The 26,666-nt window shown below is 40.3% G+C and overlaps 1 protein-coding gene across 4 annotated transcripts in view; it reads left to right on the top strand.

Moving 5' to 3' along the window:
• Window positions 1-26,146, top strand: part of RGS17 (regulator of G protein signaling 17) — a 98,517-nt gene extending 72,371 nt beyond the window's left edge. Inside the window, exons 3-6 of one of the 4 annotated variants that reach the window (XM_027551895.1) lie at window positions 12,538-12,627; window positions 14,743-14,977; window positions 22,287-22,428; window positions 24,647-24,733. In XM_027551895.1, the coding sequence (XP_027407696.1) occupies window positions 12,538-12,627; window positions 14,743-14,977; window positions 22,287-22,388 (427 nt within the window). In that variant the 3' untranslated portion in view covers window positions 22,389-22,428; window positions 24,647-24,733. Of the gene's footprint in view, window positions 1-12,537; window positions 12,628-14,742; window positions 14,978-22,286; window positions 23,653-24,646 lie in introns of those variants that run through there. The other 3 variants (XM_027551893.1, XM_027551892.1, XM_027551894.1) reach the window with 3 other exon arrangements.
• Window positions 26,147-26,666: the final 520 nt, after the last annotated feature.

The following is a 26,666-nucleotide window of genomic DNA, read 5'->3' as shown; positions in this document are numbered from 1 at the left end:
AGTGGAAATACTAAAAGGCATGCTTTAAAAGCCAAAGGATATTTTTTGAAAGGAAAAACAAAATCCGTGTCTGCTCCATGGTAAAGAAACCATCCCCCTGGAAGTAAATCCACTCACACATGCCAGTTGAGTCATTTCAGAGAAAAGCAGTCTTTTCTCTGCCTGTCACCCTCAGAGACTGATTCATCTCACGTGGGAGCACAGGTTTGCTACATAGGACTTCCAAAGGACTTGTAACCAGACCATCAAAAACATCGCTTACAAAGAATTCTAGTTTTAAAACTCTGTCTCACCATGTCATGGGTAAATTTTATCAGTAAGTTTCTATAACTTATCATAACATTTAAACACACACAGTCAAAAAACTTGTACCAGAATGAACCCAGGTTTCCCAGGCCATATACACAAAACCAAAAAGTGGGCGCTGGGGTTAGGGACCTTCTCTAAGTCATGCCCTTGTTCATTCACTCATTTAAAGTTGAAGGCTGATTATTGCCTGGTACTGTTGACGTCATTAGCTTTCACAGGATTTTCCCTGCCTCAGTGTGACAGCGAACAGACTCTCAATAAGCCGTTGAATCTAGACATGAATATTTGGTTTTAATCCCCAGGTCACCCTCCAGAAAAATTTAGTATTGATGCTGCCTCTGCCGAGTCTGTGTTACCTCTGAGTGCTATCTGTTGGAAAACTGCCAGAATCAGGGTTCCTTGACCCTTTGCCATTGAAGGCATTCCATTCTGGTTTTTTTGTGTTTTTTTTTTTTGTACTGGAGCATAGTTAATTTACAATATTGTGTTAGTTTCAGGTGTACAGCCTAGTGATTCATTTATACATATGCATTTATTCATTCTTTTTCAGATTCTTTTTCCATATAGGTTATTAGGGAATATTGAATAGAGTTCCCTGTGCTATATGGTATGTGCCTTGTTGATTATCTATTTTATATATATTAATAATAGCTGTGTGTATGTTAATCCCAAAACTCCTAATTTTTCCCTCCCCCCAACATTCCCCCTTTGGTAAGTTTGTTTTCAAAATCTGTGAGTTTGTTTCTATTTTATAAATTCATTTATATCATTTTTTTAAATTAATTTCTACAAATGAGTGGTATCATACAATATTTGTCTTTCTCTGTCTGACTTTACGTAGCATGATAATCTCTAGGTTCATCCATGTAGCCGCAAATGGCATTCTTTTGTTCTTTTCTGTGGCCGAGTAATATTCCATTGTATATATGAACCACATCTTCTTTATCCATTCCTTTTCAACTCTTTGTTTACTGTAAATGTATATATTTTTTTTTCTGAGTCACATTTGCAGTGCTTAGACCGTCAGTGGAAAGATGGGTATGGAGAAAATAAAATACTCAATGAAAACATTATAGCCAGTCTTGTTGAAAAGAGTAGAAAGAATGAACCAAAAAAGAATGGAGAAAGAAGATTAAATCCAGCTAGAAGAAAGCAAGAGCCAGCAGGAAGGTCAGGTGCTCACAGCCTGAGCTCAGGGAGGAACCAGCGACACACGCGTCCTGCTGGATGTCTTGGGGATGCCTGCGGGGCCACCTGGGTTGTGGTTCCCATGATGTGGAAGGGAAGTCGGAGAGGGGAGAATCCAAGTGTGAGGAGCCTGGTGAGGAATCACAGAGGGGAGTGAGGATGAAGGGGGGTTGGGGAGGGAAAGGTCAGAGGGCAGAAGCCTCAGAGCTTGTGGTGGGGGCTGCCAACCCTGACCTGGCCCCGTGGTGGTGGTGTCGAGGAGCTGCCTTAGCTGGTGTAGAGAGACGGAGCCTTCAGAGAGGGGGGAGCGTGTTGGAAGAGAAGGTGGTTAGGCCCAGTTGGACTCGCTCCATTGGTGGTACCTGAGGATTAGTTGTGGAAATGATGCTGAAGCTTGCAGGGCAGATCTTGATTGGGTAGAACAAGCAGGGAGTCATCAGCACACAGTAGACAGGAGATAAGATGACATAGCATGTAGAGCGATGAACTACAGGCTGAAACCTCGGGAAATACCAACCAGCCTTTCAGGGAAGAGCAGTACAGTTCTGCAAATGCAGAAGACAGAAGAGATGGTCTGGGAGGTAACACACAACACACACCACGAGGCTGGCACAGCAGCCCAGAGAATGGAGAGATTCACACACAGGGGAAAGATGGATGTTGCAAACACACCAGGAAAGTCCAAAGGGATAAGAATCGTAAAACATCTTGTCGTCTGTTCGACCGGGAGGTGGTCAGTGAACTAGGAGAATCAAACTTCTCTTTAAGGTGCACGAGGAGGAAAAACTTGGAGAGAAACACTGCTGAGTGCACCCCTTTCCAAAGGCTCTGAGACACCCTGATCCTTTGGAGTGAAGACTCAAGGTGAGGGAAGCTGAGGTTCCCTTTCTGATTTAATCAAATTATTCAATTTCTAAAACAAAATGAAATCTAGCCCCTGTAAATCCTAGCCAAATATGTTAGCCACCTGGACAATATTTAAGAATTGTCTCCTCCACCCCACCCCAGCCTCTTCAAATCAATAATAATATGAAAACTAGTCACAACATTTTTGCTACCCCTTGCTTATTTGGAAAATGTCATAGTTTCCCTACATCTGATTGAAATTAATATTATTTTCGTCTCTCTCAATGGAACTCTTTATATTCCTTTTAGGTTTAGCTTCTTTAGATCTAGGCCTGGTAAACCTATTAAAATCTGCCTGCTGTCTTAGGACCTCACTCAAGAACGACTGATTGGGACTTCCCTGGCAGTCCCGTGGTTAAGACTTTGCCTTTCAATGCAAGAGACGCAGGTTTGATCCCTGGTCAGGGAGCCAGGATCCCACCCACACACCTCAAGGCCAAGAAACCAAAACATAAAACAGAAGCAATATTGTAACAAATTCAATAAAGATTTTTAAAATGGTCCACATGGAAAATAATCTAAGAAAAAGAAGAATTCCTAAGTACTTGCCAGATAAGACAATAAAATCCATTTCTTGCCTATATGAAGTTGATTGTGTAATACTTCTGCTTCATTGGGTTTCATAAATATGATCATTTTCAATGCCACAAAATTCCTGTCTTTATTAATATACATCTCATGCCTGGGAGGCTTCCCTGGTGACTTGGATGGTAAAAAATCCTCCTGCAGTGTGGGAGACCTGGGTTTGATCCCTGTGTTGGGAAGATCCCCTGGAGAAGGGAATGGCTACCCACTCCAGTATTCTGGCCTGGAGAATTTCCATGGACAGGGGAGCCTGGCAGGCTGCAGTCCATGGGGTCGCAAAGAGTCTGACACAACTGAGCGGCTAACACTTTCACTTTCATGCCTGGGAACATGTGCTCCTAAGCAGAAAGTATATTTCATTGCTACTTTTTTGTATAAAGCAAAAAAGCACAGAAACTTTTAATTAACCAATTTCATAAGTAATAGTCAAATAATAACTCCATGTGCTTCATTCAAAATAGATGTGGCCTGGCCGTATTTAAAGATGACACACAAATTCTAATAACATGCCTTCCTCATATAAAGCCTACTTTCAAGAAGCAGCATGGGAGAGGGAAGAAAACCACACTGGAATTAGACCTGGATGAATCCTGGTTTTATAACATATGGCTATGAAATATTTGGCAAGTTTCTCAGTCTCTCGGGGGCTTCCCTTGTGGCTTAGCTGGTAAAGAATCCACCTGCAATGCAGGAGACCTGGATTGGATCCCTGGGTTGGGAAGATCCCCTGGAGAAGGGAAAGGCTACCCACTCCAGTATTCTGGCCTGGAGAATTCCATGGACCGTACAGTCCATAACGTCGCAGAGAGTCGGACATGACTGAGCGACTTTCACTTCAGTCTCTCTGAGCTTCAGTTTCTTCATCTGTTAAGAATGGGATTCACAACATACCTATACCTGTTACTTTAGGGTTCAGTACTTTCTAAGAAATCCCTAAATAATCGTTTATTGATAGATATTAGTTGCAAGTCTCAGGCTGATGGGAAATTTTCAGATTTCATGGAATTTGGCCACTGTGTGCTTAGCATGTTCTATTTGTATCTCAGTTAATGCAACAGAACCTATTTTCTACATTAGGTATCCCTGGTCCTTTCTCTCCAACTCTCGTATAAAGGAGTACAGATAGAACTCAGTATTCCCTGAGTTCTGTGGCGCAGGGACCACACACTCATTTATACCCAGAGTGTTCTAAGTTCATCATAGCCTGAGATTAAGCAAGTCTCCCCAAAGATCAGGATTATCACCTTCAATCGTTGTTAATCCCACACATAGTCACACACATAGTAACTGGAAAATCCCTGGGAAGGAATGAATGCCATGGATGGGTAAGTGACAGCTAGCAGATGTTTTTCTGAGTATCAGCTGCTGGTGTTTTAGCCTTTTCATTCTGCTTTTTATAATAGACACACATGTTAACTAAAACGAGAAGCCTGATTCCAACTTAACTGAAGCATTTAAGGACATGGGTGATTACATGCCATTTTAATAACAGTGTCTACTAAGTCAATAAAAGTCCAGTTGGTCTTTTCACATCCTAGATACTTGCTTTCCCACAGAAGCATCCACTAACTTAATTATGACTTACAGCGAAAATTACAGTGGGCTGAAGGAAGAGCTTAAAATAGGGCTTCAGTCAACTTGGGAACTGAAGTCGAGGATTCTAATAATTGGCATATATTATATAGAATACATCTAAATATTCAATCCTGTAATTCTCTTAATTTTAAGGGGGGGGGGGGGGGGCGGGAAGAAACTGTCTACATGCCAAATAGGAGGCTTCAGTTATTTAACTAAACATAAGCTAACATAGTAGATCCAGATTTTAACCAGGTAATAACTTGTTAAATGCAGTTGGCATCCCAAACCAATTGAATGTCCATAAACCTAAAATACATGGAAATAAAAATAAAAATGTAATACCAATAGAAATAAGTAAAATAAAAATTTAATACTAATATAAATATTTAATACTGATAGAAACAAAAATTTAATACCAATAGAAAAAGAGAGTTTTAGAAACATATCTTTTCAAACAGAAGCAGGTGTAGAGAGAAATTGGTAACAAAGAGACCACGTGTGAGAAGATGCAGTGATTTTGTCTTTACCTGGCAGCAAAAGAAGTGATTAACATACAGCACAAACTGGCATTGAAATCCTTTGGGATCCACTTTCACCATGGCTCTTTGAACACATTTTAAGGAAAAAAAAATATTTCCTGCCTGTTGGTAGTTTAAAATCTTTTCTAATTAATTTATTCTAAGAATGTATCTTCAGGCCATATTACCCCAGCAAGAGACATATTAAGAGTTCAAACAGCTTATCATTGGGAAGAATAACTACAATGTTAATAGGATTATGCCTGACCCTTTTTTAAGACTAAAATACTCCTAAGTTAAATGACTTAGGGTAAGTAGCAAAAAGGAAAACTAGGTATAATTGTACACACCTCAATGGCACCCCACTCCAGTACTCTTGCCTGGAAAATCCCATGGACGGAGGAGCCTGGTGGGCTGCAGTCCATGGGGTCGGGTCGCATAGAGTCTGACACGACTGAGCGACTTCACTTTGACTTTGCACTTTCATGCATTGGAGAAGGAAATGGCAACCCACTCCAGTGCTCTTGCCTGGAGAATCCTGGGGACGGGGGAGGCTGGTGGGCTGCCGTCTATGGGGTCACACAGAGTCGGGCACAACTGAAGCAACTTAGCCCAAGATTAAATTGATCGCTTTTGAGTTTATTTCACTCACAGAAAATTTGATGACTCTTTTCAAAGTCCTTAGAAAGATGTAATTATGAAAACCCCATACATATAAGGATAGACTTTTTTTTTCTCCAAATAAGGATAAACTCAGAAACTTCATTTTTTTTCTTTTTTATTGTGATGAAAACATTGTTTATAAATGCAACACTGCCCTCTAGCGGACAGAGTGTTAGTAGCAGATTATTTTACTTTGACAGGTTTTAATGAAATAAAAGCTTAAGCCAGATGAAACATTTATTTTACAATATTTGATACCTCATTATGAAAAATAGGAGGAGTAATTCTAGGGGCAATGTTTTTTGGGGACAAGTCTGGTATAACCTTTCCAGACACATTTCTAACCACTGTTCCCATCCTCACACACCCCATTCAAAACCAGGTCGTTTCACCGGAGTATAGAAAGGAAGGAGATGAGGTTCAAGTCATAGGTTTGATTATCACTGGATTTGTATTTGTCTGAAATGGTAGAGGGTATATGGTTATGCCCCTTCGGCTCCCGTTTTTCTTCCTTTGTATAGTCTTTCCTAAGCAATGCATCGTGCTTCTCCCCTTTCCCAATCCGCTTCTCCCCAAAGTGGTCTTAGCTTGTGGAAGCAAAGCCTCCCAGGGAGGCTCCTTGCGGTAGCGACCCCGGTTCTGTAGTCACGAGTGGCGTCACCTCTTCCTTCCCTTGTCAGGCTTTGTTGTCAGAGCTTCTAGAACAGCTCCTTTCTCCCTGGCAGTCTCAAGTCCCAGGGAGCTGAGAAGTTGTTCCTTGCCAATATCTATCGCATATTCAGTCGTCCTGGCAATGCCTCCTAGAGACTGAGCGCTGTGACGAGAGGGTTTGCAATACGAGGTTTTACCCTTTCCAAACGTTGAAGAGCAACCCATTTTGTAAATACCTGAAAAGGTAAAATACCACGATTCATTCCTCTGTATCAAGAGAAGAAACTCTGCACAGCAAAAATGAGTGTGAAACCAGGCAGAAGGCATGAGTTCCAGTGCTAGGCTTGATGTGTTTTAGTTGTGGGCAGTCAGTAAGTCAACCTTGGCGAGTACTTCCTCTTGACTCATGGGAATGATTAATAAAACAAAGAAAATCCTGCTTACTTTCCAGGACTGTTGTGAAGAAGAAATGGTAAGGTGTTGCATGAGAAAGGGTTGTATAATGACAGCAAGGTGTAAAGGTTTATTCTCTCAAGTTGAAAGGAAAAACTCGGATAAACTTGTCATTTAAATATGCAGTCATTTAAATTGTCATTTAAATACGCAGTCAATTTGCCTTTCCATTGATGGACAGGGAATCCTGGCATGCTGCAATCCATGGGGACGCAGTCAGATGCGACTGAGCGACTGAACTGAACTGAACTGAATTAAGCATGTGTAATAATTTGCCTTTTTGCTACAAGTGTTTAGTCTTTGTTCCCATTGTGAGTAGGGAAAATAAAGCTTGGAAAGCCAAAATCATCTTAAAGGCGATCTATCTGAGATTCTGATTCCACCTCATTGTTTTCCTGGCTCAGCACCTAATCACGCCTCACTGCCTGTTCTAATTTATCGCTCCCACCTTGAAACATCTGATCTGCCCACTTTGTTCTATGTCGATGTCATGCCTTTTCACAATTCTACACAACTCTTCCCCCTCTGCTTGGAATTCCCTTTGCCTCGGTCTCCATCTGGCAAACACATCTAACTCAGCTCTCAGTACAATGTTCTATGATGCCTATTTACCTGTCAGAACGCCTCAGTTTCAGAGCATCTGTCTTGTTCATCTTGACTTTCCAACTCAGACGCTCTTGCATAAATCAGGTGTCTCATACACATTTGTAAATTGTCTTTGACTCCTAAGTAAATCTGTAGTATTGATTTACCATGATGCTTTGACTGAGAAAAATGAAACATTTAAAGAATAACTTACCAGTTCTTTTCCAGAACCTGAAGGAACTTGATTCCATTTTTGCACTAGGAAATTTGAGGTAGAACAGTCACATAAAAAGGAAAAGCTGATAGTACAATGTGAGAATGTCAAAATAATGAGTTCCTTTTACCAATGACTGATTCTTTCTTGAGCCCTGATGTCATACTGTATTAAGTTGAAACACCTAATCAATTCCTAGTTGATGGTTTGTGTAAAGACACATGTGATTTTGTCCTCAGCCTTTATCTCAGAGTTAACAGGGCTAGTATAGAGTTTTCATCTTGTTTACAACCATTTCAAGGATTTTCCCTAAGAACCAGTTTTTCTTTAAAAAGTAGACCTTCTTCCAAAATAGGTCCCATACATTGCCATGACGAAGAACCAGGAAGTAAACTGGATCAAGGGCAGTATGTAAGGTTTCCCCATCCCAGTATCCAAACTCCTCGGTGAACAAACAAAAAACCCACCCACACGTAAAAAGGACATACTTCCTTATTTTCTAAAATACACCCAATGTATTTCTCTTCCTAAAGTCACTATTTGAAGAAATCTCTAACGGGATTTTATATGCTGATTTTAATATTAGCATAGACTATCGGCATTTTCTCCCATAAAACATTTAAGCTTTGATCAAGACTTCTACAGTGAGCATTGTTTATGCATTCTGTTCTCTTCAATGGCTTTAGTTGTTTAAAAAGTGCAAATGTTAGTTTAAAATGTTACGAGCAGTGTAAAAGTGAAAAAGAACATGTCTCCACGTGACCCCTCATGACTCTTTTTTTTTTTCTTTTAGAGCTTTTTTAAGCACGTATTATATGTATATGTTGATTCACAGCAAATATGTCCTGTATTTTATTACCTAAAAAAAAAAAAAGAAACACTGACTGTATTACTTAGAGCAAGACCTAGTGAAATTTGGGACAGATGTGTCTAAGACATAGATGGAAAATAGTCTAGTATCAAGTCTTCTACCATTGTCTCCATTTCTCTTCATCTTTTAAAATGGCATTATCGGTAGTTCTTGATAATTGGAACTTTGAAAACAATTTTCAGAGAATGGTCCTAAAGGGCAGTTGATTAAAAAGGACACATTGATTGCTAAAAGTCAATGTCTTGCTGCAGGACTGTGTTGTGTCCAATACCGGATCAAGAAATGGAGCAAGGGGCTTCCCTGGTGGCCCAGGGTTAGAAATATGCCTTGCAATGCAGAGGACACAGGTTTGATCCCTGATCGGGGGACTAGGATCCCACGTGCCGGGAATCTAAACCCAAGTGCCACGACCAAAAATCTCACTTGCTGCAACTAAGGCCCAACACATCCAAAACTAAAATAAAAATGAAAAAAAGAAATGGAGCAAACGGTGAACAGTTAGGCACTTACTGAATGAATGTCTGTTATAAGTAGTTTTAGTACAAATATGTGTCCATATTTTACCATCTGTAGAAATAAAAGATACACACACAACCCAATATTTCATAATGATCACTTTAATATGCTGGCATTTGGGATGTTTGTAAATATCACAGAAACAGATACAGGAGCCAGGATTCATGTTCAGAAACTTGTGAATCATGTGTGTGGAGTCCAGATTTGTTGCTCTACAGTGAAGACACAATGGAAAATACATTTTTTTCACAGATGTTATGAGAATTAAGGATATCTGCATTGGTGTAGCACACTCCATAGGACACGGTATGGAAATGTAACCAAAATAAATTCTTAAGGGGTTTCTTATTTAATCAGCAAAGCAGCCTCATGTCCTAATATTGTTATAGTCCCCCCTATGTGTGCACACATACGTAAGAGCTCAGTGAAGCTTGGCAGGATGAGTACTAATTTTCTATTTAAATGTGATCTTTCTATTTAGAATTTCCCTCCTAATTTGCAGGCTTCCCTTGTGGCTCAGCTGGTAAAGAAACCACCTGCAATGGGGGAGACCTGGGTTCGATTCCTGGGTTAAGAAGATCCCCTGGAGAAGGGAGAGGCTTCCCAGTCTGGTATTCCAGCCTGGAGAATTCCATGAACTGTATAGTCCATGGGGTGGCAGAGTCGGACACAACTAAGCGACTTTCACTTTCACCCTAAATTGCATATTTTATACGTTTCCCGTCATTAGCTTCTTCCAGGAAATTTCACGTAATATTATCAGTGGTGTATAATTTCCCATCATTGCTGGAAATATGTCAAATTCCAGAGAGGCACTCGTCCTCAAAGACACTTGGAGAAGTTAATGACTCTCTCCTCCAACACATACCTGAGCTGCAGCCCATTCACAGTGCCCACAGGCGGCCCCCCAACCAACTGGGGGGCTCTCTGAATCCCACCTCACCACTTCCTCGGGTTCCCCTACACTGAAGGCTGAGAGCGGTCAGGAATTGCTGCTTCCCTGCAGGGCATGCCTCGGTTTTCTGGACGTTTGAGTGACAATCGGCTAGAATTCCCTGGGCCACACCACCTTTGTGAGAGATTTTCTACACCAGTAAAATCTGCCACTTGCCCTAGAAGTTGATAGAGAAGAACTGAATTTATTTCATTATGACTGTTTTCATTGAGGTGTCCTTTTTCTGACTGAAGAATTCTTTCTAATTCCTATAGGTTTCTCTTTTCTCCAGATTGTCCACTTTTTTTTTTTTTGAGGATTACATTTTTTAATTGTATTTGATCCACAATGTTGTGCTGATTTCTGCTGTACAGCAAAGTGATTTATATATATACATACACACAGATGCAGGAGACATGGATTCAATCCCTAGGTCAGGAAGATCCCCTGGAGAAGGAAATGGCAACCCACTCCAGTATTCTTGCCTGGAGAATTCCACGGACAGAGGAACCTGGCAGGCTATAGTCCATGAGGTCGCAAAGAGCTGGACATGACTGAGCGGCTGATCATGCACGCAAACACGTACAGATACCTTCTTTTTAGTATTCTTTTCCATTATCGTTTATCTCAGAGTATTGAAAGTTCTCTCTGACTGAATTTTCCATCTAGTCTCACTTTCAGTTGTAGATTGACTCCTTTGCCTTCAAATCTTTGCTACATTCTCCCATCTTCACCCTGGCACCTGAGAATGAATTAATGAGATATTGTCTCCATTTCCTTCCCCAGATGTTCCAGATTAATAACAGCTAATTACTGGAAGCCTTCATGCACTAAGCTACCACTGTATTTAGTGACACTTTTCTGCATTCACATAAGGAGTCTATTGCTGTAGTGTCTATCAGAGAGCATGGTTCATAATAACAGATACAGGCACTCAATAACAGTTATAGGGTTGTTCAGGAGAATTGGGTTCCAATTCCAATCATACTGCATATTTAGTGCCTGCCTTTGGGCCAGCTGGACTTCACTGGTGGCTAAGAGCTTGCCTGCAATGCAGGAGACCCAGGTTCATTCCCTGAGTCAGGAATGAGAAGGGAATGGCAACCCATTCCAGTATTCTTGCCTGGAGAATTCCATGGACAGAGGAGCCTGGCGGGCTACAGTCCCTGGGGTCACAAAGAGTTGGAGACGACGGAGTGACTGATAGACAGCCCTGTGCCTCTCGTTGCTCATCTATAAAATGGGGACAGTAAAATTTAAGGTAAAACGACAGTGGCTGGCACGTAATAGGCACTAGGAAGTAATGGTTTCTGTTTCCCCTTATTGAATAAATAATGACTGAATGACTGAATGAGATATCATCCCAACTTCCTTTGCTCTCTGGTAGGCTCTTGTGAAGCTCCTTGGCTTCTAGACAGAGGGGATCAATTGGCTGATTCAATAGCTTGACTTTTCCAAGGCCACTGAGTTATTCTGTCCACCCTGCTTCTTCCTGTTTGCCCATAACCTCCCCATCACATTGTCTACACCTAGAACCACGATGCTGCTTGGCTAGTTTACCTGAATCAGAGAAATCTTATTCTTGTTCTGGGTTACTAAAGCCCCTGGGATTATCCTGGTTCCTATCAGTTCAGTTCAGTCCCTCAGTTGACTGTGTGGATCACAACAAACTCTGGAAAATTCTTAAAGAGATGGGAATACCAGACCACCTGACCTGCCTCCTGAGAAACCTGTATGCAGGTCAATAAGCAACAGTTAGAACCAGGCGTGGAAAAATGGACTGGTTCCAAATTGGGAAAGGAGTATGTCAAGGCTGTATATTGTCACCTTGCTTATTTAACTTATATGCAGAGTACATCATGCAAAATGCCAGGCTGGATGAAGCACAGGCTGGAATCAAGACTGCTGGGAGAAATATCAATAACCTAGTTCCTATAATCCTATAGAATTCCCAAATTTGTGTCCCAGAGACACAGAAAGGCCTCCCACCCAACACTCTCCTATTCAGACCCTCAGTGACTGGCTTTCCCTCTAGGATTATTGTAGGTTTGCTTGAAGAGATGAAAGGGCAAAGAAAATGTCAAATACAAATACTGTCACTCAAACTTGAGTGGGTGGAGGAATGATGGGAAGTCACAGAAAGCCTGGTCTGCAGAGCTATCAAGGGGGGAGAATCAGCTGAAATCAGAATAGAACTAACCACAAGTCAAAATAGCATTACTCCAAAGAGTAATATAATGATATATATAGAATTTTGAGGCATATAATCACATAGGGTGTCGCAAAGATTTTAAGTAATTCAGATTTTTCAAGGATGAAGTCAGAAGGTGTGACAGCACCCATTCTTGAGATTATGGCTTGCTTTATTAAATGGTAATTCTCTCTCCCTTCGTTGACGAGGGCTTACCTGTCATTTAAAAATGGTGCTGCTCCTTTTGTACTCTGAATACACTCACATAGTTGACAATAAAATTCTTCCATGAAGTGTTGTCCTAGAACTTTTTTTTTCTTTTCTTTAAATAATTTGTTTTCCCTTGACAAAATAAAGTGTTATACTACATTACAGCCTCACTGTTAGGAATGAAGAAAGAGGGGAAAATGCAGGAAGACCCACGCATACCACGAAGATGGAGAGTATCCAGGTCCTAGAGGAATGGTGAGTGACTTGTGCTGTAATTGTGTCTGGTGTCTGTGCTGTTTACCTCTTCCCAGGGCTTAAACAGCGTCTCTTGCTTCCTGGTACTTCTCAAAACAGTTTTGGGAAACGAATGCCCACTGTGTCTGGCAGATCTTGTTTTGTGATTGCAACTCCTTTTTATCACTCTTTCTGTTAGATCTGTTCAACTATTGGCTAAAACATTGCTTGAGTTTATCCTTCTCTTTCCAAAAATAATGATTGCTACGTGAATTAACTATGCCCCCCCCAAATTGCCCTAATTCTTTAGTTCCCTTTCTAAGAATTTTTTAAGTCATTCTCTTTATAGGTGTAGAGTCTAAAAAAAAATGATTTATGAAGTTACCTAAGTCAGAAAGGCACCTAGCTGGTCCTTGGTCCCATTTCCATTGGAACAGACTCTAACCAAGTATTTTCTCCAAAATGAGAATTCGAAACGCAGCATCTACAGAACAGAATTGAAACACAAGTAGATTATTTGTATAATGACAGGTGCTTTCTTTTTCTGCTGCTCAGGAGAAGGTTTTAATGTTGAGGCTTCATAGTGATTTTTCTGTCTTTTAAATTTTTTTTAACAAATGAGGAAGTTCAGACATCTTAGAATAATAGTAAATCAACTTAAAATATTTGGTCCAAAAGGTAAGGAAAAAATAAATATGACTACTTTTCTGACCTAATGTATTTTAGGTTGGAAAATTATTAAACATACCAAGGCATAGGAAAGCAAAATCAGGATCAATTTAGCCATAAAATTATCTTTGCTTCTCTCCTATACTTCTTTGATATATAGGCAAACGAGGTTTTGCAGGGAAATAGTTGCTAAAAAACCTGAATACAGGTATCTAAAAAGTCCCTGATGTCATTGTAAATGGTCTATGCTTTTTAATTGTCATTGTTGTTGTTCAGTCGCTCAGTCATGTGTGATTCTTTGTGGACCCCCTGGGCTGCAGCATGCCAGGCCTCCCTGTCCATCACCATCTCCTGGAGCTTGGTCAAACTCATGTCCATTGAGTTGGTAGTGCCATCCAACCATTTCATCCTCTGTCATCCCCTTCTTCTCTTGCCTTCAGTCTTTCCTAGCATCAGGGTCTTTTCTAATGAGTCAGCTCTTCGCATCAGGTGGCCAAAGTATTGGAGCTTCAGATTCAGCATCAGTCCTTCCAGTGAATATTCAGGACTCATTTCCTTTAGCATTGACTGGTTTGATCACCTTGTCCAAGGGACTCTCAAGGGTCTTCTCCAACACCACAGTTCAAAAGCTGTGGTAACTCCATTCAGTGGTTACAATTCACTCATAATATTTACCAGAATAATTCTTAAAGTTTAGGTAAATATGTGAAAGAGCACACAATGTGTTCTTATTTTTGATTCAGTGAAAAGTGAAAATACAGCTACCAGAGATGAAAAGAGAAACTCTATCTTATGACCTGGAAACTAAGATCTACATCAGATGCAAACAAAAAGTTCAGTTTGCCTTTCAAAGTAATGTAATAGATTTGCGGTAGATTGTTATAGTTCAAAAATGTCCAAGCCTCATTAAGAATCTTTGATGACCATTCTAAAGGAAATCAGTCCTGAATATTCATTGGAACGACTGATGCTGAAGCTGAAGCTCCAATACTTGGGCCACCTGAGGGGAAGAACTGACTCACTGGAAAAGACCCTGCTGCTGGGAAGGATTGAAGGCAGGAGGAGAAGGGGACAACAGAGAACGAGATGGTTGGATGGCATCACCGACTTGATGGACATGAGTTTGAGCAAGCTTCAGGAGTTGGTGACGGTCAGGGAATCTTGGCGTGCTACAGCCCATGGGGTCAGAAAGTCGGACACGACTGAGCACCTGAACTGAACTGAACTGATGATGACCATGTGCTCAGTGTGTATCAAGCCTTGCTTTGAATGCTTGGCTCCCAAACACATAGCTTATACCTACAATAATTTTTGTCAAGACCCAGAAATAACTAGCCCAGTCCTGGCAGATGTTTGCCAGGTCAGGCTGGACTGAGTCTATATGACCACTAGATGGCAGCATTTCTATCTACTTCTCATCCCTGCACCAAAGTTGCTTTTGATAATGCCCCACTTCTGTCTTGGCAGCCAAAACCCCACTTCAGATGAAGTCTTGTCCTGGTCTCAAAATTTTGACAAGATGATGAAGGCCCCAGCAGGAAGAAACCTCTTCAGGGAGTTCCTGCGAACGGAATACAGTGAGGAGAACCTACTTTTCTGGCTTGCCTGTGAAGACTTAAAGAAAGAGCAGAACAAAAAAGTAATTGAAGAAAAGGCCAGGATGATATATGACGATTACATTTCTATACTCTCACCAAAAGAGGTAAAAATCTGTAAAGGATTGATGTGGGCTTCTTAAGACCAAGGATGAACTTAAAAGGACCTCTGTCCGAATTGAGTAATGCATTGGGTGTGGAGAGGCTAGAAGATTTATCTGGGTAGATAATCTAGATTCCATTCTAAGAATCTACCTGAGCAGGTGTTTCAAGGTTAGGTTTCCCCACTGTGCTTTGATCGTTTATCTCTGGCTGACTCCTGTGATGGTGACTTGCTTTTCAGAACTAACCTTGGGAAGCCTGGTAAATACAATTGGCCAAGAATTCAACTAAAATGGAAAAGAAGGACTTACACTGGGGCAATGCTTCTCAAAGTGTGATCCCCAGGTCACCCTCTGAGAATCTCCTAGAGCATTTGTTTGAAAAGCAAGTTCTCGAGGCCGAGTCAGAACTTCTGAACCTGAATTTTGGAAAATAGAGCCCAGAAATCTGTACCTTTAATCAGTGTCCCACATACCTACTGTTTGAAAACCTCTGGTCTGGGGAGGGGTGGGAATGTTGATGCTTCAGAAAAGCATGTTGATGTTGATGCTTGTATTAGAATTTTTATAGAACTGAAAAATGACCATTTATGACCCACTGGGCTTCCCTGGTGGCTCAGCAGTAAAGAATCCTCCTGCAATTCAAGAGACACAGGAGACGCAGGGTTGGTCTCCCTGGGTCAAGAAGTTCCCCTGGAGGAGGAAATGGCAACCCACTCCAGTATTCTTGCCTGGGAAATCCCATGGACAGAGGAGCCTGGCGGGCTACAGTCCATGGGGTTGAAAAGAGTCGGACACAACTGAGTGACTGAGCCTGCAGGCATCACCCCATTACTCTTCTTGGGGGAGAGATGTGTAATGGTAATCATTTCCCTTGTTCTAGTTTTCCTGTTCCTGTTAAGTGAAAGCTGTTCTTCCCATTGCTAGAATGTTCCTAATAAATAAGGAACATTTCAAACAATCAGTTTAATACCTTTCCATTAACTTTTAAAAAATCAAATGGCTCCTGAGAAAGGGTCCAGTTCCCAGAGTTACAAGCACTTGGAGGGGGAATGGTTCGTAGTTGCCCAGCCTCTGAAGTGCTGAGTAAGTGAGTTCCACCAGGGCTTTTAGGAATGCGAATTTAGAGTTTCCTGGAATGCCTTCTCTTCTGCATGTCACCCTCTTCTTGTCTTTTCTATCTCTCTTAATCCACTGTGATTTCACCTGTCCATGTAAACGTTCTGACCTGGTACTTTCTGCCCCCAGACTCTATCCTTCACTCCCCTCTCCTGCACACAGACATTTATTATGTTCCCTGGAAACAGGCCGTGTTACCACACTTGATGTGACCCCAACCTGTCTTACACTCCTTACCTTGAAATCCGAAAGATGAGTTTGTGTCTACTCTGGGCTTCCCTCATAGTGCAGTTGGTAAAGAATCTGCCTGCAATGCAGGAGACCCCGGTTCAGTCCCTGGGTTGGGAAGATCCCCTGGAGAAGGGAAAGGCTACCCACTCCAGTATTCTGGCCTGAAGAATTCCATGGACTGTATAGTCCATGGGGTCACAAAGAGTCAGACATGACTGCGTGACTTTCACTTTCACTGTGTCTATTGACTCTGTATTTGAAATGCTATATAAGCCATTTCACTTCCCATCAAGTATTCCTAAGTAATTTTTTTTTAATGTATCAGTCATTCTATAAGTGCCGTTGGTATTCCCGACTACCCCAGTAGTATTGTCTCTGCATGAGAAAGCTTGGATTGGCTACACAAAAGATTGTCTTATTTTTTTATTTCCTGCATTAAGGTAAAGAAAGGTAGCCATAGAAACCAGGTGGGGATGATTTTTTCTATAGCCTCCAAACATGTATTACTGATACCACTTTGTATTCCTAACACCATTAAAATTCTGCATCCTAAAGATACACTCTCCAGGTTTCTGGTCTCTTTAGACCCTCAGCATCTCATCAGTTCTACTTGAATTTTACTAGCGTATTAATTTCACCTTCAGAGATCCCTGACTATATAGTAGTAAGAACACTAAATTAACACTCAGATGGATAGGATTCCAGTCCTGACTCAGCTCCAACTTAATTGTGTGGCCTGGGATAAATTAATTCACTTTTATCTGGGCCTCCGTATTCAGCTGATTTGTTTACAAAACTGAAAGTATAAAGGGGCACAGAGGATAGTGAACCAAATCCAGAATGACAGCTGTTAAGGCCCCTGTGTCCCAGCAAACGACATGGTCAGTTTACTCGTCATCTTGGGTGTCCCTGGTGGCTTAGGTGGTAATGAATCTGCCTGCAATCCAGGAGACTCAGGTTCGATCTCTGGATCAAGAAGATCCCCTGGAGAAGGAAATGGCAGCCCACTGCAGTATTCTTGCCTGGGAAATCCTATGGACAGAGGAGCCTGGTGGACTACAGTCCATGGGGTCACAAAGAGTCGGACATGACTGTGAGACTAATGCATACACACCATGACCCTGCCTTTTGCACCCAGATTCAACCTCAGAATCTCTCTTAACACAGTCCGCACAGCAGCCACTGCAAACCAAATGGAGTCGGGAATCTATTTCCTACTTTGGGGCTAGATAATCAGGCTCTACCTCTGAAACTCTAAAACGGTTTCTACTTAAAATATTTTTTAAAGAACGTGAACATTTGAATCATTTGTAAAATGGTAGTAACTAAATAGCTGCAAGTTGTCAGGACTTTATTCTTAACCAGAACCTCAGTTTTCTTCACCAGACTTTCATTTTACCATAATTTGATTGGGTCATCATGTTCTCCTTTGTTAAATGTAGGAAAGTGTTAGCTGCTCAGTCATATCCAACTCTTTGCAACCCCATGGACAGTAACCTGCCAGGCTTTTCTGTTGATGGAATTTTTCAGGCAGGATTATTGGAGTGGATTGCCATTTCCTTCTCCAGGGGATCTTCTCAACCCAGGGACAGGACCTGAGTCTCCTGCATTGCCGACATTTCTTACCAACTGAGCCACCAGTTCAGTCCAGTCGCTCAGTTGTGTCTGACTCTTTGCGACCCCATGGACTGCAGCATACCAGGCCTCCCTGTCCATCACCAACTCCTGGAGTTTAACCAAACTCATCTCCATTGAGTTGGTGATGCCATCCAACCATCTCATCCTCTGTCGTCCCCTTCTCCTCCCGCCTTCAATCTTTCCCAGCATCATGGTCTTTTCCAATGAGTCAGTTCTTCGCATCAGGTGGCCAAAGTATTGGTTTCAGCTTCAACATCAGTCCTTCCAATGATCACTCAGGACTGACCTCCTTTAGGATGAACTGGTTGGATCTCCTTGCAGTCCAAGGGACTCTCAAGAGTCTTCAGAGAAGCCTATTAAATGTAGAGGAGGTCCCCATTCTTAAAATGTTACCAACATAGCATATTTCCTTCATGAAGCCAGTGTGCTGAAAATTACATTTTGTTGTTTTAAGATTATGTTATATGCATTTTTAACAACTTAAACATTATATTATAAGATACATGTTGACATGTTGACATGTATAGGACTCACTATATCTCTCATTCTTGGTGTAGCACCCATTTCAAGAGGGGAAATGACCACATTTTAAATTTTAAAGAATCTAAAAACAAAAAATGTCATTTCTTTCAAAAGTAAGTTTTCTTTTTATGTGAGGTCCTCAAAGGTACCTCAAATGGAAGTAATAGAGAGGAATTTAAGATGAATAGTAGCCTTGCTATGCATTGCAGTTGTCAGTGGCAGCTCATATTAAGTATTGAAAAGATCAGCTCAGCAAAATAACTTTAATCAAACAGTCTGATTAAAAGTTGTAACCAACTTAAGCAACATTGAGCTATTGAACAAAGAGATAATTGTAAATCTTGCAACAACTGTAAGACTTATCAGAATTACAGAAAACTATGTGTGTTCGGGGGAAAAGGCGATGGCACCCTACTCCAGTACTCTGGCCTGGAAAATCCCATGGACAGAGGAGCCTGGTAGGCTGCAGTCCCTGGGGTCACAAAGAGTCGGGCACGACTGAGCGACTTCACTTTCACTTCTCACTTTCATGTATTGGAGAAGGAAATGGCAACCCACTCCAGTGCTCTTGCCTGGAGAATCCCAGGGACGGCGGAGGCTGGTGGGCTGCAGTCTGTGGGGTCGCACAGAGTCAGACACGACTGAGGCGACTTAGCAGCAGCAGCAGCAGCAGCATGTGTGTTCGGATATCTGGTGATGGTGTTGTCCTTAACCATGGCTGTAATCTAGGCCTGCCACTTAACTGTCGAACACTAAGCAACTCACTTCAGTGTTCTGTGGCCTCAGCTTCCTCATTTTATAGAATAATGGCCTGGGTGAAGCTCTAAAACCAACTAAATCTATGACTTTCAGGTTCTGCTGAATGACAGTTTTTATAGTAGTAGGTACCGTTTTCTTCTGATTTCACCCTAAACTCCTTCTATTCATAGTTGCTATCTAGGAGGAGAAAGCAAAAAGCCTGTTTAAAAACCAGAATTATCTAAAAATATTGTATATGTGATAGACATGTGGTCCCATGTGTGCACACAGACAGATGTCTCTTCATGCAAAATTATGTGAATTTAACAGTTTTGATGATTTAAATCAGTTTTTCCTAACAAAACTCATTTGATTGTATCTTTCTAGTTTTCTTTGTGCATGCATATTATCATTCAAAAATATGCATTGAGTACTTCCTGTGAGCCGGGTACTGGCCTAGATATTAGGGATATAATGGTGAACCTTACGGAGCTTTCATTTTAGGAAGACAGACAAATCATGTCAAAGACAAGTAATTAAAAATCGTGATAAGCATTATGATAGCGTGGAGGTCAAGTGATGTCATTAGAATAAGGTTAGTCTGGTAAGGTCACTCTGAGAAGGTAAAATTCAAGCTGATACGAAGTCTAAAGGCATTGGGTTTGACGAAAAAGGTATTGTTATATATATGATCAATCAATGGCACCCCACTCCAGTACTCTTGCCTGGAAAATCCATGGACAGAGGAGCCTGGTAGGCTGCAGTCCATGGGGTCGCTGAGGGTCGGACACCACTGAGCAACTTCACTTTCACTTTTCACTTTCATGCATTGGAGAAGGAAATGGCAACCCACTCCAGTGTTCTTGCCTGGAGAATCCCAGGGAAGGGGGAGCCTGGTGGGCTGCCGTCTGTGGGGTCGCACAGAGTCGGACACGACTGAAGCGACTTAGCAGTACTATTATTATCTTACATTGGGCTTAAAGTTTGTTGTTGATAAAATGCTCTTATGGATACTATTACAGTATAAATCTCACAATAACCCTTTAGCCTCTAGGACAGATGGCACCATTTTATAGCAAAACCAGTTGATTCTCAAAGAAGTAAAGCAGGGACAGTAGAATTATATCTGGTAGAGAGCGAACATAAGCCCAAGATCTTCTGATTCCAAGTGCAGCTCTTCCAACTACAATATGCTCGTTGTTATTCCATTGTTTAGTATTCTATTCATGACACAACTCTGGACTTCTGTGAACCCAAACTTAGAACTTGAGACACAGTGAGAACTAGCAACCTTCATCACATGTCTGAACTGTCCTTCAGAAGCAAGATAAACTTTCCCATCATTATTCGCCACCAGGAGTATGGTTACTCCACCTTACTGTACCAATGATCTTTGCTTCAAGAAATGCATTCCAATAGTCAGTCTTATTTGCAATATAGAATTATTTTCCATAGAAGTAACCGACACAAAGTAATATGGCTAAAAATGCATGTGGTAAAAAGTGTACTAAAACAGATAGGAGAATCAGATAGCCTTCAAATTTACAAAATTTTACATGAGACCAAAGTTAGTTAAAATTACAGAGAACATCTCCAGGAGCAGAAGCTATAGTTGGTAAAAATTTAACATGGGCTTACAAAGGAAAAAAAAATTAATCAATATTTTACTTAGAAAAAAATAGTAAATAAAGCGGCTTCAGTAAAACTAAAAATTTAAAAAATGGGGGAAAATTAAATCATGGTATGTAAAAAAAGAAAATGTTCAAGGAATTAAGTTAACTTAGGAGGGTCTTTATGAGGATAAAAGACTTTCTGTGGTAATTCATTTTCAGTATAATTCCACCAAAACAATGTCCAAAGAATCAAAATTTTCATTGCATTTCTATGACCAGAAGGGGAAGTCAGGCTCAAAACTTGGTGTGCTGCCTTTTGGCCATATCCACCTACTTCACGTGAATTAGCTCCATGCATAGTATATAATTCAGTTTGACCCAGGTTTTCCCCAGTCACCAAAACAAGATTTCTGTTTTCATTCTCCCCATTTTACCCCCACACTCTCGTTGAACCTTTAGCTTTCATTTCAATTTTCCTCCCAACTAGTTTGTGGAGTTGCTGCTGCTGCTGCTGCTGCTAAGTTGCTTCAGTCGTGTCCAACTCTGTGCGAACCCATAGATGGAAGCCCACCAGGCTCCCCTGTCCCTGGGATTCTCCAGGCAAGAACACTGGAGTGGGTTGCCATTTCCTTCTCCAATGCATGAACGTGAAAAGTGAAAGGGAAATCACTTAGTCGTGTCCAACTCTTAGCGACCCCATGGACTGCAGCCTACCAGGCTCCTCCGTCCATGGGATTTTCCAGGCAAGAGTACTGGAATGGGGTGCCATTGCCTTCTCCGTGTGGAGTTGCTGGTGGATATTTTTATATTTGTAAGCCACGTGCTTTTCTTCCCTGTCTCCTCCCTGTGGCAATGGATGGTTCCATTAGTTTCACTTACCGCCTCTCAACACGCCCACTTTTCCAGCACCGCTAAGACTGCTGGGTCAGGGCTGCCGGGTCTATCAGTGCTGTCGTGTGCCCAGCCCCACGGGAGTAGATTGTCTTTTTACTCTATTATTACCGCACTGCTTTGCTCCCTTTCCCTGTGGCTCAGTGGTAAAGAATCTGTCTGCAATTCAGGAGATGCAGGAGACATGGGTTTGATCCCTAAGTTGGGAAGATTCCCTGGAGCAGGAAATGGCAACCCACTCCAGTATTCTTGCCTGAAAAATCCTACAGTCCAAAGGGTTGCGCAGAGTGGGGCTCGACTGAGCACACATTGTTTCCTTCACCCCGCTAAACGGGAGTCTGGGAAGACTGAGTAAGAAAAGAATTTGCATTACCTAGAATAGCTGTTGTCTTAGTGCTACTCAACTTTCTTTTCCCTTAAGTTATGTCTGTACAGGAAATCCCCTGGTGCCTTAGGCACTAAGGCATCTCACCCCAGATGAGATGGCACTACTCAGGGGTGAATCCTAGGGGGCCTAGGCTCAGGCCCATGCTGGGATCCACCCGCACTAATTTGTATTATAGATGTTCCACAATCGAAGCACAAAGAGGCCACAAGATGAAACCATAGATTGCCATACTCATGGGGTTTGTCCTTGTTATTTGACCTCTCTACACGTCTTTTGACTAACAGACAACCTTTTCAAACAAACCACCAGATATTAAGGTAAATATTTTATTTTTTAAATGGAAATAGCAAATGTGTTTTTGTTACAGATGACTAAATGTTGAATGGTATTACTTTCTCTATGATATTTCACTACTGTTTTTAGTTTGAAAATAAAATTTAAATCATACAATGAAGACTCAACACATTTAATAATTCAAATTATTTTGCTTTCTGTCTTAAGATAACGAATATCATTCTAGCAACTGATAAACTGTTATCAGTTTATCATATGTTAAATATATATGTTAGGGAATGTATGTGTTAAATAGCATATATTCAATATGCTATTATTTACGAAATAAAGACCTCTTTTATCTCTTTATCACTAATCTAGTGTTCCTTTCTACAATGAAACAAAAAGTACACAAGTGTGAAAGTAAAAGCACCATCTGCAAAAAAAATAGTAGAATATGTTTGTTAAGATTCACTTTATCATAATACCACATTTCAGAACAAGATCTATCAGTTTAAACTTCAGTATCAACATTTTCCTGTTGAGCGAGAGGCACAAATATTTTTTAATAAGAAGTTTAGCTTAAAATTCTGTGCTTTTTTACTTTGTACTTGATGATGATCCTTGTGGCAATAACACAGAGAATTAAACTTGACCCATTTCCAGAACATTTTTTTTCTTTAGAATCTAGAGAGAATAACGCATAATTCAGCCAAGAAACGTTTAATTTTGTCTTTGTATAACTTAGTCTAGCAAAACCACAGAAATTTAGTCTGGATCACCACTTCCTGATGTATCTTCCCCCGCTAGCTGTCATCCTGGGGTGTTTCTATGAACTCAACTCCACATGGGCTATAAAGTTTAGGAATCTGGGAACACCAGAAAATATGAGTGGCTTCTCTCATTGGGACCATCTCAGATCCCAGGCTTATCCAAAGAATGGGTGGAAAATGAAGCCAGAACCAAAAAAGCTTTTGCAAGATGCTTGTGACAAAACCTTAGCTATACATATGAAGGCTTTGTATAGAAGTACATCCTGAAATGGGTAACTATGGATCACCATACCTTGGTCTTTGTTCAACAGTGAGAACGTCAGACACCAATCAGACTCAGAGGTGTTTTGCCTCTTGGAGGGTTTTTTTCTTTCGTTTCAGGAAAGAGCTTAGTTCTGTTCCCCATAGCATGCCTTTATTGCTATTTAATCCTCCCCATTCCTTTTCCAACTTACCCTACCAGTTCCAACAGGATTAGCATTCAGGGAGAAAAAACAAAAACAAAAAACGGAATCACTTGCAGAATTTAATTTCTTAAAATGACTTTACACTTTTCAAATAACACTGTATGGCTACTTTAATGGGTGCTCTGAGTTCCTACTGATATTTCTTCTTTCAAAGACTGCATTTCAAGAAATTGTTCTTCTAATCTTTAGTACAGAGTGATTTGGACGTATTCCTAGGGAAGGACTAGAGCGTGTTCTGTGTGAACAGGTCTATAGTTGTAACACCTGAAGAGTATGTGCTCTGGTTCTGCTCTGCTCAGCCCTTCCACATTCCTGGTGTCATCCTGACACAGTAGGACTTGTTGGGACGTGAAACTGTCAGGTATCAGTATGTAATTTACATGTTGTTTTGACAGAGAACTACTCTCCGCTAGATTTTTATCTTGTTCAATGAAGAGAGTCAGCCCAGCAGTCATGTAATAGGAGGAGGTAACTTTGTATTCTGGTTAGGGGCTTCCTAGGTGGCTCAGACCGTAAAGAATCTGCCTGCAGTTCAGGAAACCCAGGAGAATATCAGGAAGGTCCCCTGGAGAAGGGAATAGCAACCCACTCCAGTGTTCTTGTCTGGAGAATTCTATGGACAGAGGAGCCTGGTGGACTACAGTCCATGGGGTCACAAAGAGTCAGGCACAACCGAGCGACTAACACACACACACACACACAACTTTGTATTCTAGCTAGGGGACTCTCTAGCACTGCAACAATGAGAGAAATTGTCAAAAACTCCTGAATGAATGCATAGAAGGGGTACATCCAAGTAAGCCAAGATATCTGAACTCAAATTTTGGTTTACAGTTGGTTTTTGTTTAATTCAATTTTTGAAGGAAAAAAGTATGCAGGGTTATGAGAGCTTTGAAAACATAACCTCAAGATTTTTAGATTTACTCTTTAAGGTTTCTCTGAAATGTCATGAGCATATAGTTACTTGATTGAGATCTTTTGAAAAAATATTATTTAATAAATCTGCTCTTATTTCTTTTTAGGTCAGTCTCGATTCTCGAGTTAGAGAGGTGATCAATAGAAATCTGTTGGATCCTAATCCTCACATGTATGAAGATGCCCAACTCCAGATATATACCTTAATGCACAGAGATTCTTTCCCCAGGTTTTTGAACTCTCAAATTTATAAGTCATTTGTTGAAAGTACTGCCAGCTCTACTTCTGAATCTTAATTTTTATTAAAGAAAATCATTTTGGAGGGCTGCGATGAGAAATAAAAGTAGTTACGTAACACCTGAAACTGAGTTCCTGGAGAACTACAGTTTAGCAATCCTCAGGCTACTGTGAAAATACAACCATATGGTCTTTGGCTCCATTTTTATCAAGGTTTATTCGTGGTTACTTTGGAGAAAATACCACATAAAACAATGAATTGCCAAATTAAGTTTATTTCGTTGAACACGCATTCATTCTACTTGCAAGCAAACTGTATTTGTAGTCCTATGAACAGTCTCCTAGTGTGCCCAGAGACTGCATGTGCCAAGTAAACCCGCTTCATTTGCCATTTAGTTTTCACAACACTTAAATCCAAATGGCATAACTTATATCTGTATTTAAGGACTTTTGTGCAATATGGTCTTATAGAAATAATTGCCCCAAAGTTGGCTGTGGTTTGCATTTTTAAATATACTCTAAGACAGAAAAAGCCAATTTTAAAATTGTAACTCTGATAGTCAACATGCTATATACTATGTTCAGTACACTAACTTTGAAGCCAATATTTCTGTACATGAAAAAAGAGCTATTTATCTCTGTTTGTTGGAAAATCCTCATGGGGAATTCCTCTGGTTGTTCACTGCCAAAACTGTGGCATTTTCATTACAGAAGAGTTTGCTATGTAAAAAATAATATATACATATATATATGAGGAAAAAAGAAAAAAGCACAAAACAATTTGAAGATATTCTATCTCAATGACAAATCAAAGAGTGATATTGTTTTTAGTTGTAATAGAAGAAAATGAATCTATGTATATATCAGATGTCCAATACTGTAATTAATTTATTAAAGACTGGGTCTCCAGTTTTAAAATGGTTGCATAAAGTATGTACTTTAGCAAGAAAAAAAAAGCTTGATAACTTAGTTTTGGAATATAAAGAAAAGATTTAATAAAGGAATGCCTATATGTAGCATCTTAAAACTTTGGATGAATAGCATCTGGACTGTGGCATATTTTCGTTGAAAGTGAAATCCAGTAAAAGCTAAGGTTTTTAACGAAGAAAAGTTTTATAGGGGTTCTTTAGAAGATAATTCTCTACTTCAGACCTTAACTGTTTTCACGTAGTATCTTAAAAATAACTTATTTAAAATATGTTAAAACCAAACAATTAATTCTCATCCCTAATTGAAAGGCAGAACAGTGCTCAAATGTTTTAGCTGCCATATTATTTTTTTATAAGTACCACTAAATCTTTTAAGACAAAAAATACTTGCCTGACCTTGGCATGTACTTTTGACATTCAAGGAAACAGTATCCTGTCGTGCACACACAGACAACAGTGTCATATTTATATCAAAGTGTTACATTTGAATATTAATATCCCCTGGAGGCTATTTTTTTAATCTTAAACTTAATAAGTATAATATTGAGTAACCTAAAATGAAAGTTTTAAAAATATTTATATCCACTAAGAATACTGGCCTTATATTAAGGATGATATTAAAATTATAAGTTTCCTTTGTCATTTTTTAACTACCTCTCATTTTTTTAATTTATTAAACTTTTTTTAAGAAAAACAAGTTTGGGGTTTTCTTTTTAAAATTTACTTTACTTGAAAGGTTGGCATCGTAATTTTCTTTTTCCATAAAGTTAAACATTTCAAGAATTTTTTTATGTGAATTTGATTTTCTAATTTGTATAGCATTCAGGAGATATGATTAAAAGGGCTATAATCTTCCCTATGCAAATATTTTAACTGTTGCAGTGTTTGACAAAATGGGATTAAAAAAAAAACGTTTGCAGAGTAGAAAACAAAGCGTTCTGTTTACACTGGCGTTGCTGAC

The sequence above is a fragment of the Bos indicus x Bos taurus genome, chromosome 9 (genome assembly GCF_003369695.1).
Source record: "Bos indicus x Bos taurus breed Angus x Brahman F1 hybrid chromosome 9, Bos_hybrid_MaternalHap_v2.0, whole genome shotgun sequence".
NCBI lineage: Eukaryota > Metazoa > Chordata > Mammalia > Artiodactyla > Bovidae > Bos > Bos indicus x Bos taurus.
Note: the sequence above shows the minus strand (reverse complement) of the source record. Positions and strands in the feature narration are given on the sequence as shown.